The sequence below is a fragment of the Corythoichthys intestinalis genome, chromosome 5 (genome assembly GCF_030265065.1).
Source record: "Corythoichthys intestinalis isolate RoL2023-P3 chromosome 5, ASM3026506v1, whole genome shotgun sequence".
In the NCBI taxonomy this organism is placed as follows: domain Eukaryota; kingdom Metazoa; phylum Chordata; class Actinopteri; order Syngnathiformes; family Syngnathidae; genus Corythoichthys; species Corythoichthys intestinalis.
The window spans coordinates 21,619,811-21,633,652 of NC_080399.1; the positions used below are offsets into that span (position 1 = coordinate 21,619,811).

General features: G+C 41.5%; 3 protein-coding genes across 4 annotated transcripts; all 3 read right to left on the minus strand.

The window, feature by feature from the left end:
- LOC130916163 (troponin I, slow skeletal muscle-like) lies at positions 1–1,134 on the minus strand. The gene is made up of 4 exons (XM_057836658.1): positions 986–1,134; positions 832–921; positions 501–674; positions 1–367 (listed from the first exon to the last, which is right to left on the minus strand). Exons 1-4 carry the CDS (start codon positions 1,109–1,111, stop codon positions 281–283), a joined length of 477 nt encoding a protein of 158 aa, XP_057692641.1. The 5' UTR covers positions 1,112–1,134; the 3' UTR covers positions 1–280.
- A 6,643-nt stretch (positions 1,135–7,777) lies between these two features.
- On the minus strand, positions 7,778–10,214 carry LOC130916164 (troponin I, slow skeletal muscle-like). Its single transcript, XM_057836659.1, has 5 exons — positions 10,119–10,214; positions 9,922–10,053; positions 8,398–8,487; positions 8,136–8,309; positions 7,778–8,047 (listed from the first exon to the last, which is right to left on the minus strand). The coding sequence occupies exons 2-5, from the start codon at positions 10,024–10,026 to the stop codon at positions 7,961–7,963; spliced, it is 456 nt and encodes a 151-aa protein (XP_057692642.1). The 5' UTR covers positions 10,027–10,053; positions 10,119–10,214; the 3' UTR covers positions 7,778–7,960.
- Positions 10,215–10,739: 525 nt separating this feature from the next.
- On the minus strand, positions 10,740–12,615 carry LOC130916162 (troponin I, slow skeletal muscle-like). 2 transcript variants are annotated; one of them, XM_057836657.1, is made up of 5 exons: positions 12,384–12,615; positions 12,177–12,308; positions 12,024–12,113; positions 11,434–11,568; positions 10,740–11,362 (listed from the first exon to the last, which is right to left on the minus strand). In XM_057836657.1, the coding sequence occupies exons 1-5, from the start codon at positions 12,489–12,491 to the stop codon at positions 11,276–11,278; spliced, it is 552 nt and encodes a 183-aa protein (XP_057692640.1). In that variant the 5' UTR covers positions 12,492–12,615; the 3' UTR covers positions 10,740–11,275. The 2 variants fall into 2 exon arrangements, with proteins under 2 accessions (XP_057692640.1, XP_057692638.1); XM_057836655.1 differs by having other exon boundaries at positions 11,434–11,604.
- Between the last annotated feature and the right edge of the window lie 1,227 nt (positions 12,616–13,842).

A 13,842-nucleotide genomic window follows, 5' to 3' on the forward strand; every position in this document is an offset into this window, starting at 1 on the left:
TCAAATATTGCATAAAGTGCATGTTTATACTTCACATGAAATTTTGTGCTCGCGGCTATTGCTGACGGTTAGAAGGAAAAGAAAACTACACACAAGTTTCAAATATTCCACTTAGATTTTTTTTCAAATACAGTATTTCTACTGGAAAATATCACACCGATTATGGATTTGCTGTTGTCCTTCACATTTTACCAGATGAATAAAAGTTTTCCAAAATGTTAGTGATCGTCAATCGACCATTCAAGTGAAAGTCAAATGTCTTCACATAGAAACCCGACGTCTACTGGCCAGCGTTAAACAGCTTCATTCTACCCTCCATACCCGACATGGCATCCACGTTCTTACGCCAGTCTGTCACTTCTTCTTTCTGTGGGGTAAAGATTTTGTTTGTGGTCAACAATTCGATCAACCAAGCTATTCACTCACTAATTGTGACGTGAAACTTTTTTCGCTCGTCATGTGTTAAAATGTGTAAATCTTAAACTGGCCCAAATGCTCACTTTCTCCTCCTCTTTCTTCACAGTCTTGAGGTTGGCTTTGAAGTCCACAGACTCTTTAACTTTGGCACCCAGCAGCGCTCCCAACATGGCGTCCGCAGACACCCTAACCCTCTTCAAGTTTGGTCTCTTCATTTTGCCCTTCAACTCGTAGATCTTCTGAGACAGGTCCCGCAACTTTTTTTTTTTTTTTTTAATTCACAAAAGAAAAGACGCTTGCTTACTGTACATAAAAATCACTTCAGATAAAGTTTACAACCAAAGCTAAGAGAATTCATCTGTCGAAACCACTGATAGAAAAATTGGTTTGTACCAGAAATAATAGAACACATACCTCTATGTCATTTTTCCCCACTTTTAAAGCAATGTCATAACGATCCTCATCAACTGCGTCGATCTTCTGGTGTAGCTCTTTGCAAAGATTCTGATGACATATATGTATGACATTTTTAAAGGCAGAAGTTACAGCATTGTTTAGCTTTACATACCTGCAGTTCCTGTGTAGACAATCCAGACAGCTGGAGTGCTGGAACTCTCTCCGTCAGGGTTCTTTCACGTTCCTCTTGTCTTACTTGCTTGTCATTCTCTAGCATCACCATGGCCTTCTTCATCATTTTGGTCTGATTGCACAGTGTTAACTCAGTGGCTGCCAGTGACGGCGATTGACGTCAAATTCATTCCAACTGGGAAGGGCTAATAACAAGCCCTTCCCAGTTCAAATTGGAAGGGCTATCAATGGCATTGAAGTGTGATTATTCACTGTTGGGTGGCATACCTTCAAAAACAGTCTGCGAGATGCTGAGATTTTTGGTTTCTGGAAAATAACGATTAAAAAAAATTGAAACAATGAAGACACAGAACTTTCTAGTTTATGATAATATTTCACATTACTTTACTTTAGATGCTGTACTTTATTTTGAATAATGAAAATAAATTTTAACTTACTGAAGACCTGAGGGTGTAAGCAGAGGGTGACAAATTACTTGGGGAGCGTGTACAAGCATTTTTTTTTTTTTTTTTCAAGCATGTGTAATTTGGCAATGAAGTTGAATGATACTCACGCGTCAGACATAGTTACAGCTTATCTTGTGTCTCCCTCTGTTAGTAGACAAATATTTGATGCCAATATATTCAAATGAAGTCAAGAAATTGTAGATGCATGTTGAACAAAATAATAAGAAAATGAGATAAATTTTTAGTCAGGAACAATAATTGATTACACGATATCAGCCCCCTTTTGCCCCGCCTATTGTAATATAATAACATTTTATTCTTACCTTACAAAACTTTCAACAAAACTGCTGGCTGCCTGCTTTTTCCAAGATGCGACGCACACAAAGAAGCTGTTTTTATAGATTCTAGCACCCTTGTGAGTGGCTCTCCAAAATAGACACTGTGTCCTCACCATTCTTGCCCGGCGTCTTGTGTAAGGTGTGAAAATGTCCACCTGTGAGGCGTCCTTATGGACCTCCTTATGGCTTGTAGGAGGTCTAGCGCCCCATGGTGGGTTTGGAATGAATAAATCACTCCCAAGTTGCTATCATTTCAAAACAATTACTTCCATCAGAAAGCTCGTAAAGTGGTGTGTAATTATATTCTTAACTGTGTAAATAAGCCACTTAAAAACAGTCAAATGGAATAAAGTAAAACTACTCACCATTTGACTACAAAGTAAATAGGAAAGTATGTGCAGAGTGATACTGGCACCTTGTGGCGCTTTAAAGCCACTGATTCTCAAAGTGAGTATTAGTAGCAATTAGGGGGCTCCCTCTAGACTAGAGGTACTTTGAAAAATGCGTAAATTTCATGCAATCAAAATGTACATTAAAATCTGAAAAAACAAAAACAAGTGTTAACATCCAGTTTGTATGTCCTGTCTGTTTTTAATAAAATACGCTACATATTTTTAGTCTTCATGCACATTTGATAGAAAAACCTCTGAATACTTTACTGTAGTGAGTGTCAAACTTTTTACACCAAGAGCTGCCTTAAAAATGATTTGCTGTTAAAGTACCACCTCAAACCAATGCTAAACTACAAAAGCATATTAGGCCTATGTGTTCATCTAAAAACAAGGCAGAGGTTTAATTCCTGAAAGTACTTTTACTGTTATTGTACGTCACTGTAAGTAATATGAGTACCGCAATTCAATATAGAAAAATTCAATAAAACAACAACTTCTCTGTTTTGGTAATGATTCAATTCAATTGTATAAAATTCTTAACCTAAATAAACAAACATTTAATGTAAATGCAATGTTTTCAATTTAATTGTAACAAAAAAAAAACTCAGGCAGAGACACTTTCACAATGTATCACAAAAGTGAGTACACCCCTCGCATTTCTGCAGATATTTAAGTATAAGTAATAAGTATAAGACAACACTGACAAAATGAAACTTTGACACAATGAAAAGTAGTCTGTGTGCAGCTTATATAATAGAGTTCATTCATTCAATTATTTATTTATTTATTTTTTAAACCTGTCCTGTTCAGCTGTTTGACACGGAGAATGGAAGTCTAAGTGCCCGGATAGTCTGAACAGTTTTAATGTTTCACATTAAGAGTCTGACATACTCCCATTGTGATCACTCAACATACCTTGTTTATTATGACAAAGCACAGAACAGGAAGGGGTTATGGGGGAACAGAAGAAAAGAAACACAAGAGAAGAAAGAAAAACACAAACTACAACAAGAAATACATTGAACATCTAGACCAATTACTAATATGTTGGTGCTATCATCAGCTAGATGTATTTCCGGTTGACACTATGTGGGGGTCTGTGGACTAGGGAAAGATGGGGACGGGGGTGGGGGAGTCTATAAGCTAAATGATTGAAAGGGGTAGAGTGTACACAAATCAGCTCTGTGAACTAGAACCCAGTAATCGTATGAATCCCTTGTGAGTGTAAGTCCGTTGGCGACCAACCCTACGCCGCCCCAACGCCAATCCCAGCACCGGGACCCCCCACCCGAGCGCGCCCTATCACATCCAGCCGCACGCGAGCCCCACCAGGCGCGCGACAGCCACGCAGACGAGCTGAGACGCCACGCGAGCGCCAACCCAGGGCCACAGCCCCCACCCAGCCAGCCCGGGGAGGGAGGGAGGGCGGGCGGTAGGCTAGGGGTCAAGCGCAGCCCACCCGTCCTCCCGCAGCCCAGCAAAGGAGCCATCGTCCCCCCCCCCGGGATCCAGGGTGGTCCCCCAGGCCACCCACGCACCCATCAACCAGCCTTCGGGGATGGCAAGAGGGGACGGACTACCAACCCCATGCCTACCCCCGCCCTCGCCCGCCCACCCGGTCCACAAGCCACACACAGCCGCAGCCCCCCAACCGGCACGGCACGCCACAGGACCCCCAGCGGCCCACCAAGCCCAGGGCAGGGTCTCCCGCTGGTGCAGACAACACCCAGCCGATACACTGGCGTCCAGCCAGCGACCCATGACGGAGCACAGGGCAGATATCCAGTCAGAGAAGAGAGGGGAAGGCAGAGGCAGGGGAACGCCGAGGGACCGCCACAGGGCGACGAAAGATCGGAGCCGCGACCCACTCCCCCCCCCCACGGCCGGCAGCCCAGGCAGAGGGGAGGCCACGCCCCAGGAGCCAAGCCATATGGAAAAAAGTGTGGGACCCACTTACCACCCTATTACTCTGGCTGCCAGGTTCCCGGCTGGCAGCCATCACCCATCCCCGTGATGGGATTGTGAGGGGAGGGTAGTGCAATGTATGCATTAAAATAGGAGAGCTTGGCTTGGGGCAGTGGGACCGCAGCATGGAATTTCTACCCAGCCCCCGTCCCACCGCCCTTTGCTGGTGTGTGTGGTGCGTTAAAAAAGGTGCAGGGATGGCGGGGCCTTCCGTGAGGAGGTAACCGTGAGGCACCCACACCCCCTCCCCCCCAACAGGTCCCAACCATCCCACAACCTTGGTGTGTGATGCATTAAAAAACAGGGGGGAGCCGGGCCGGGAATGTAAAGCCCTGTCCCAACTCTCCCCGGAGAAATGTATGAGTATGTAAGTGCCAGAGTGGAAGATATTTACAGTGCCGAAATGAAAAGTGGGTGAGTTAAGAGGCAGGCTCCTGCGGGCGTGGCCCCCTCCACCGGAACCACCGGCCGCAGGGCGGGAGAAGCGCCTGGGCCCCGATCAATCCCCGCCCCAGACCACCCACGGCGCCTCCGCAACTGCCCCCCCCCACCCACCCACCGTCCGAGCACCCACCCCACACTCCGAGCAGGCGCTACGCCAAGCTTCGGCGACCAGGGGACGTCCACCTCACCGGCAAGGGACAGCAAGCCCCACCCTAGGCCCCGTGGGCTCCAAGAGGCCCCGTCGACGACCCCGCTGGCAGGGGGGCAGCGGCGGCCGCTGTATACACCACCCAGCCTCCAACCCACCCCACCCCGGCCGGCCGGGGAAGGGCCGCGGCCCTGGACCGGCACCCGCGCGGCACCCCCACCCGCCCACGAGACCAACGCGCGCCAGACGGGACCCCCGCACGGCCAGCCGCAACCAGACAAGCCCTGGCCGGAAATCCTGGGGGCCAAGACCGGCGACAGGACGGCCCGGGGCAGGAAGCCAACAAACTCCATCTGTAAAGCTGACATAAGAGGTTTATCGTACACCATTAGATGTATGCCAAGGACCAGTGAAGTGTATTATATAAGCATAGCTCCTTAATTGTTCTAAGTCTGGTAAGTAGTATATAGGGTGTTCCAGAAAAATTGCATACCTTCCCCAGCAGCCGGCAACCAACCCTAACCCTAACCCTAGAGTTAATTTATTTTCCCCCTCAAAATAACTCAAAATATAGCCATTAATGTCTAAACCCCTGGCAACAAAAGTGAGTACCCCCCTATGAAAAAACGCACATCCCTAAATGTCCAAATTGAGTACTACTAGTCATTTTCCCTCCAAAATGTCATGTGACTCGTTACAGGAGTGCTGTCAGCATTGCTGCATAGATCGAAGAGGTGGGGGGTCAACCTGTTAGTGCTCAGACCATACGCCGCACTCTACATCAAATTGGTGTGCATGGCTGTCACCCCAGGGGAGTCCTGTAACGAGTCACATGACATTTTGGAGGAAAAATGACTAGTAGTACTCAATTTGGACATTTAGGGATGTGTGTTTTTTCATAGGGGTGTACTCACTTTTGTTGCTGGGTTTAGATTTTCAGTTTTTTTTTGGGGGGGGGGGTGAATTAACTCTATTATATAAGCTGCACACAGACTACTTTTCATTGTGTCAAAGTTTCATTTTGTCAATGTTGTCCCAAGAAAAGATATACTTACATAAATATCTGCAGAAATGCGAGGGGTGTACTCACTTTTGTGATACACTGTACCACTTATAGACGCATTCCACTCTTATTGAAAGTAGTAGTGCTGCACCGATACCGATACGGCACTAAAATGGCTTCATCGGTAACAGGGAGTAGTACTAAGACATAACATGCCGATGCTGCGTAGTATCTAATCATCGCAATCTTGTTTCCAACCGCACACCATCGTAAAAAAAAAGGAGCACTTGTCACCTCCCCAGGATGTTAAACGTGCAATTGTGTGCTGTCCAATCATCCTTCTGCTCTAAATTTAAATAAGTGCATAACTAAAGCTAGGTTCAGACCGCTGGTCTTAATGCAGGAATCCGATTTTTTCGTGTTCTTCCGACTCGAGTGAGGCATTAAGTTGACGGTCTGAACGGGACAAGTCGCATAGAAGTGGACCATTTCAAATCCAATCTGGGTCACTTTCGTATGTGGTGTAAATCCGATTTGGGCCACATTTTTCCAGAAGGTGGCGGCGGTCTGAACTGTCAGATCTCCCAAATCAGAATCACGAGGCAATTACGTCAGCAAAGAGCGAGAGCGGCAGGCAGTGCGGCACCAATTGCTGTGCATTAGCGTTAGCGCCTAGCTTGAACTCGGCTTTTACGCAGGATGCGGGTTTGACCACAGTCATAACAAAAATAAAATGAGAAAAAGGATAAGCCTGATAATGCTCCATTTTCTTTCTGAGCGGCAAATAAGCAGTAAGGCTTATGTGTGTGTGTTACACATGAACAGTGCATGCATGCGTTCAATCAATCCATATAGACTTTGAATAGAAGACTAAACAGGGATTATTCATGTCTGTTATTTGTGTCCTCTTTTTGGAAATCAAAATATGATGATCGCCCTGGAATGACATACAGCCAGCATGTGTAGTCATTTGTTTTGATGCTTCTGCGCATGCGGGTCAGTTTGCTCAGCGCGTGTCGGACTGCAAATTACTGCTCATGCGTAATACTTGAACGGGCTCAATGGACAAAGGCTGTCTAAACGAACACGCAAAATATATATATATATATATAAGAAAAAATCAGAATTGTGCATTAAAACTTGCAGTATGAACCTTACCTAATAGACGTCCATCCAGTTGAAGTGGGAGGAATGGCAGCGAATCGCTGCCATCCCTCCCACTTCAAATGGATTAGATGACTAGCCGCGTCAGTGGCAGACAATGAGCCACGCAAGCCATGATAGCAATTATTTTACATTGAAGTGAGTATGCATTAATTTAGTATTAAAAGGAGAAAAAAATCTATATTAAAAAAAAAATTAAAACGGTATCAGTACAGTATCGGTATTGACTGTTACCACACACAGTGTCGGAATCGGTATCAGAAGCCAAAAACTTATATCATGCAGCTGTAAGTGGAAATAACCAGTGGCGTGCTTAATGTCGATGCATTTAGAAGTTTAAATCAAAGCTTACGCTGCTATCTAGAGGCTGCATTGAAGAACTGCAGTACAGCAGTGAGCATTATTTGACAGTAAAACACTAAAAAATACAGTCTAAATACTTCTTGAGGACAAGGACAGGTGCCAGTCCATGACTGTTGGTAACCTGACCCTAGTTCTGTCTGCGTCCTTCTTTTTGTTGTGTGGGCGTGAAATGCGTAGTCAGTCTCAGAACCTTGACTCTGACTTTGCTCTCACATAAAAAAAAATATATAAGCAATGGACTACACTAAACCAGAATAGAAAAGTATGTGCCAACGCAAGTCCGTCATATACCTGACCCTCCACACATTCCTTGACCCCTCCATCTACTTTTAGTTCCTGTGAATGTTCATAATATACATATTTAAGTATAATGTTGTAATGTTCTAGTCACATTCTAAATATTTTTTTTAGACATTCCAAGATCTGACTGTTGTGGTCAAAAACACTTGAAAATACAGATGATGATTTAGTATTAGATTTTATAATTTGGACAACAAAAGTCAGTTTCAGTTACTTTCAGTGATTATCCCTTTTTTATTATCTTTATCATCAAAATGTTCCATGACATCTTGATACAATATGGAAATACTGCACATTTCCACTCTATCTACTGATATTACATTAACAAATATGCAACACCAGTGGTCAGACACAGTGCAAATGACAATCTGTCTATCTCTCCCTTTTGGAATCTACTGGGCCACATTGAACAACTTCATTCTGCCCTCCATACCAGACATGGCTTCCACATTCTTACGCCAGTCGGTCACTTCCTCTTTCTGTTCAGAAGTGGAAAAGCATCAAATCAATGAATGGTGCCTTGATTAACATCACTGGAGCACTGAAATAAACATAAATGAGTGTTACCTTCTCTTCTTCCTTTTTGACGGTCTTGAGGTTGGCCTTAAAGTCCACAGACTCCTTGACCTTTGCACCTAGCAGAGCTCCCAACATGGCGTCGGCCGAAATCTTCACCCTCTTGAGAGCAGGTCGCTTCATTTTACCCTTCAGCTCAATAATTTTGGCAGACAAATTTTCAAGCTGAAGGACAACATTGAAAAATGATTAAGTGTACGTGGATTCTGAATTCTGGCTACTCTGAAACTGGACTATGGATGAATTTCCAAACCTCGAGATTATTCTTCGTGACTTTGGAGTTGATGTCGTAGCGCTCCTCATCAACCACGTCAATCTTATGGTGCAATTCTTTGCACAGAGCCTTGAAAAGAGGCAAGGATTGATTGCAAAAAGGTGTCAGGCATAGCAGTGCCATGATATAAACCAGTAGACATGTTCATGTGTTTTTGTCTTTAAAAATGATGAATTCCTCCAAACAAAAGTGTCATTCACATGTGTACACGCCAAAACAAATCAATACCCCATTAAAATATACATACAGTGGCTGACCGAGCCCTGCCACAGAAAGCACAAATATGTGAGAAACCTGATCCAACCTCCCAAAAATTATCTATAATTACCTTTGGATGCCAGAAGATGGCGGCAAAGCACTAGATTGCTATCGGGCATGCAGATTACAAGTCTAAATGACTCTCCACTTCTAATAGTTTTGGACCCTGAAAAGCCACAAGAACACCCCATGATAATACTTTTACCGTATTGGCCCGAATATAAGACGATCCCCTCTTTTTCAAGACTCAAGTTAGAAAAATAACTTTTTGAACACCAAATTAATTTTTATACAGAAAATACAGTACATCTGAAACAAATGATTATAACAACATATTTGAGAGAAAAATCATGTTATTTTGCCTCTTTCAAATCTTAATATCTGAACATTTAAATATGTAAACTAAAGTGCAATCACATTCGTAAATGAATGGCTTCTGGATTTTGAAATGTAAATAAACCAATCCATTGTGATAAAACAACAAAATTGCAATAACTGCATTAACAAAGTGAAGTCTAACTATTACTGTAGTCTAGAAACAAATCTGAATAAGGAAAAACATTGCAATAAAATAATGCAAACTGGTTAAACTTGAGAGTAGCTGAGATCTGTCATGACAGAACTTCGCTTCAATGATATCTGGCGCCATCTAGCGTCGTGAATGGGTATAATGTCTAGACCGCGAATATAAGACGACCCCCACTTTTTCAGTCTTATTTCAATGCAAAAAACACCATCTTATATTCGGGCCAATACGGTATATTAGCTTGCACCAGTGAACAAAACACAAAAATGAAATTATTCAAAGAATTATTATGATTTTTTTTTTTTTTTAATGCCGCTTGTACAGGATCAAATATTTTGGAAAAGGGAGGTCATTTACTGTTACCAATTTATGAACCGATCTTGTACATATATACTCAATATTAAAATAAATTAAAATAAAATAACAAAACATTGGTACATATATAGTATAGTACGCCATAGCTAAAGACGATGCACAGACTCCCTGAAAAGGAACGGTAAAACCTGAAAGAAAAAAAAAACAAACACCCCACACAAATAAAGTCTGAAGGACAATGTTGAAAGGTGTCAGTCTGAAAAATGAAATACAATATGTGACGCATACAGAGATGACAGCAGGAGTAGGCACTCTCTACTGTGAACATTGTGTGCGCTTGGCAGCTGCACATGGAACATTCGGACCAGAACATGATGGACAGCCGAGATGTCGCACTCACGTACCTGAAGGTCCTGCAATGACAGGCCGGACAGCTGCAACGGAGGTACTCTCTCGCTCAGAGCAGTTTCTCTCTCCTGGCGCTTTGCCTCCTTCTCTTTCTCCAACATCACAGTTGCCACCTTTAGCAGCTTGGTCTGAATTGGGCAAAAACAGGAGAGCTTAGTCTATTAATCAAATGCATCAGAAGGATGAAAAATACCTTCAGAGTCAGTCTGCGGGATGCAGAAATCTTGGATTTTTTCTGCACACAAGTTCAAAAGTTACATAAAATACTGAGTAAATGCCAATTTGTTAAGATGTCATGAAAAAAAAAATGACTTACCGCACTTTGGTGGTTATATGGGAGAAAGCAAAAAGAAGTTAGAAGGTGAATAGTTTTTTTTTTTTTTTTAATTAATGCAGCAAAATGGGAGATAACTTACGTCTCTGACATACTGGAAGCCTTTTGTCTGTGGAAAAACACATTGCATTGAAAAAGATACAGCATATACAAGTGACTATATTTCCTGAATCAAAACCAATAATTGTTGGTGAGCTCTGTGTTCATTTTAATAAATTGCTTGTATAGCAGCTTAATTATTTATGTAAGTGATTCTTAACATTTTTTCCATATGTAACTTTTTTAGTACAAAACATTTATGTTTAACATTTCTTTTGTTTTTTTAAATGTTAATTTATTTACAATTTATTTAACTTTTACCTGCTATAAGTCAATTAATCATTTATTTCCTATTTTTAAAGTAGCCTCCCCCTAATCTTTGTAATTATTCACAAATTTTAAACACACACCAATTTTGACTGCACAAAAGCCTCAGTTAAAAGTAGAGGAGCTGCAATGACTCACCATACCTTTAGTGCGTGTGCAAATGAAGCTGTTGAGGTGTGCAGCGTCCGTCTTGAAGTGACAGGAGGAGCCTCAGGTCACATTCAAGGACTCCTAAGTTATGTGGTCTGTGAGTGGACAACTAAAATAGAACTCTTGTGCCAGGACGGCAAGCAAATCAGAAGTCAATGTGAGCCATTATTCATGAATTTAAGACTTCTTCTCTTAGTATTTACATTTCGCGATGGCGAAAGATGTTGTTTCATCAATTTCAAATTATGACATGAAGAACCGTGCCAGGCAATACAAAAAACACACAAAGCAGGAAAGTAGTGATATTTTAATCAATTTTGTCTAAAGAGTTAAAACAAAAAAGCCACTTGTTATACTTGTGTGAACCTTTAAAATAAATGAAATAAAAATTCAATTTAATTGTATTATGAACTATAAAATGTATACATTTCATTTTGATTTAGCAGTGCAATACCTTGAAACTCAAGTTTAGTCTAATACTCTCATCTTAAATCATTTGGTTACTGTCCGGCATTAAACAGCTTCTTTCTGCCTTCCATGCCAGACATGGCCTCCACATTCTTTCGCCAGTCCGTCACTTCTTCCCGCTGGGGACGACATACAAAGTTAGATGTCGTCATGTTGTTTCAGTACACGAATAGTTCACTTTGGAGCTTACTTTTTCATCTTCTTTCTTCACTGTCTTAAGGTTGGCCTTGAAATCAGCCTTCATGAGTTTGGAGGAGTCCGAATATGCGCCTAGCATGTCTTCTGTACTTTTCTTCACCCTCTTTAAGCTGGGTCGCCTGACCCCCTTCAGGGCGACAAGCTTATGTCTCAGTGACACAATCTGTAATGACCACCAGGCCCAAATTTCACAGGAGTATGAAAAAGTGTGAGTAAATTGAGATGACTTCCACATTTTGTGACATTTTGTTTGATATGTGCCGTGGAAGTCTGGAAAATACAATCTAAAATGTTAGCACGTTTGCAACGTGCCATTCTAAGCTTAGCCAAAGTTGATAAGTGTCTACACTTACTAAAGGGGGTCACACAATATTTTGAATATGTACATGCGGACCCAACTGCTGTTTTTAAATTAGCCGTGTGGGAAACTTCACATTTGCGTGGCATGGTCTTTTTTTTTTTTTTATTACGCACCTGGTTTTCTAAATATATCCTTACATGCTATGTATTAATAGTCGTACTGGCTTTCAAATTGTGACTTGCAAATTTTTCCTTTTTGACAACTTGTAGAATGTACTTTACCTCATTTTCATTTTTTTCCACTTTTACAGCTATATCATAACGAGCTTCATCCGTCACATCAATCTTTCTGTGTAGTTCTTTGCAAAGTTCCTGCCAAGGAAGAAGATATAAGCTGAATGTACAGTCAGGATGTTAATGTTGTGGTCTTGCTACCTGAAGTTCCTGGACTGACAAGTCTGAGGTATTTGGCAGAGGGAAACATTCGCTGATGAATCTTTCTCTCGTCGCTCTTTTCTCTTCACTTTCAGCCAAAAGCATCGAAGCGGCAGTCCTCAGCAAGATGCTCTTTAAGTAAGAATGTATCAGGGTAACTATTTGTGAATTGCAGTTACACATTTTCATATTATGAGCTGGTTTCACCTTCAAGTGCAGTCGTCGTGTGGCTGAATATTTTGTTTTTTTCTGAGAGGTAAATGACAATGCTATATACATTAGGTGATGTGCCTTTTTCCACTCATTGACCACCATTGACAGCGATAGACTGAATTAAAATGGACGTCTATCGCCGTCGTTGGCAGCCAATGAGATAACAAAATTAACAATCAATGGATTTAATCATACAACACAAGAATAAATATGATTAGATTTTCATGTTAGTCATACTCACCGGTCTTTCATGGGGAAATTGGACATGGAAGCAAATAAGATAAGCAATATTAAAAGCTAAATATAATGCAAGAAGTGACACAGGAAATAATAATACTCACCCTTCAGACATATCTGCTCTTTCTTGTTTCTTTGGAATGAAAACAAACACCTAAAATACGTTACAATATTTTAGTTTGATTTTGATCATATTTATCATCATCATTATTTTTAGATGCTTTTTTTGGTAGGTTAGGGTTAGGTAGGTAGGTTAGGATATTTCCAGAACTACCGTGTTTTTCGGACTATAAATCACACTTAGTCGCATTTTTAGGGGGCAATTTTTAAAATTGATCAGAAACCAATTACAAAATTACAGTACAGGCCAAAAGTTTGGACACACCTCATTCAATGCAACACAAAAGTAGGTGCCATACCCATTAAATTCCACAAATTAACCCCAAAAAACCATACCTGTGAAGTCAAAAACCATTTTAGGTGAGACCCTCCTAAAGCTCATCAAGAGAATGGCAAGAGTGTGCAAAAAAGTAATCAGAGCAAAGGGTGGCTATTTTGAAGATACCAGAATATTATACTCTACATGTTTTTATATAGTTTGTATTTCACCATTTTTTGCTGAGTGTCGTAATTTTCAGGCTATAAGCCGCTACTTTTTTCCTTCATTATTGAATCCTGCGGTTTATAGTCCAGTGCGGCTTATTTGTTGATTTATTTGGGTTAATAGGTAACACTTTATTTGACTTCGGTGTCATAAGACTGTCATAAGACTGCCATAATTATGACATGACACTATCATGGGCATTACTGAATGCTTATGACAGATGTCATTAAGTGTCATCCGGCAAATTATGTCACTAACTCCATTTATGTCTAGCTCGGATCTTTTACATCCATTCAAAAGTGTGATGATTTACCGGATAACACTAAATGACATCTGTTATAAGCATTCATTAATGCTCATGACAGTGTCATGTGATAATTATGACAGTCTTATGAAACAACTAGTACAGTAACTGAAGAAGTAATATCACAGAACATAAATTTTGATTGTTGTTACATCTGTAGCACTGCAATACATGCTAGGAGGCATGCTGGACAACAACAGTGTTGACAGTAGGTGGCAGCAGAGGTTGACTGTCTCTCCCAAGGGAGCAGTGATGGCCAAATAAAGCTTCTTGAATCAATGAAACTTTGCAGCCAATTGGTTCAAAGT

Bases quoted from the DNA above. Each gene is read 5' to 3' on its own strand.
- LOC130916163 (XM_057836658.1), bottom strand. From the start codon at position 1,111: ATGATGAAGAAGGCCATGGTGATGCTAGAGAATGACAAGCAAGTAAGA. The intron at 922-985 runs GTATGTAAAGCT...ATATGTCATCAG, and splicing joins TGTCTACACAGGAACTGCAG to AATCTTTGCAAAGAGCTACA. The intron at 675-831 runs GTATGTGTTCTA...AAAAAAAAAAAG, and splicing joins TGGGGAAAAATGACATAGAG to TTGCGGGACCTGTCTCAGAA.
- LOC130916162 (XM_057836655.1), bottom strand. From the start codon at position 12,491: ATGGTGGTCAATGAGTGGAAAAAGGCACATCACCTAATGTATATAGCA. The intron at 12,114-12,176 runs GTAGCAAGACCA...CTTCCTTGGCAG, and splicing joins TGTCAGTCCAGGAACTTCAG to GAACTTTGCAAAGAACTACA. The intron at 11,363-11,433 runs GTAAGCTCCAAA...TGTCGTCCCCAG, and splicing joins TGAAGAAAGAAGATGAAAAA to CGGGAAGAAGTGACGGACTG.
- LOC130916164 (XM_057836659.1), bottom strand. From the start codon at position 10,026: ATGTTGGAGAAAGAGAAGGAGGCAAAGCGCCAGGAGAGAGAAACTGCT. The intron at 8,488-9,921 runs GTACGTGAGTGC...CCTCTTTTCAAG, and splicing joins TGTCATTGCAGGACCTTCAG to GCTCTGTGCAAAGAATTGCA. The intron at 8,048-8,135 runs GTAACACTCATT...ACTTCTGAACAG, and splicing joins TCAAAAAGGAAGAAGAGAAG to AAAGAGGAAGTGACCGACTG.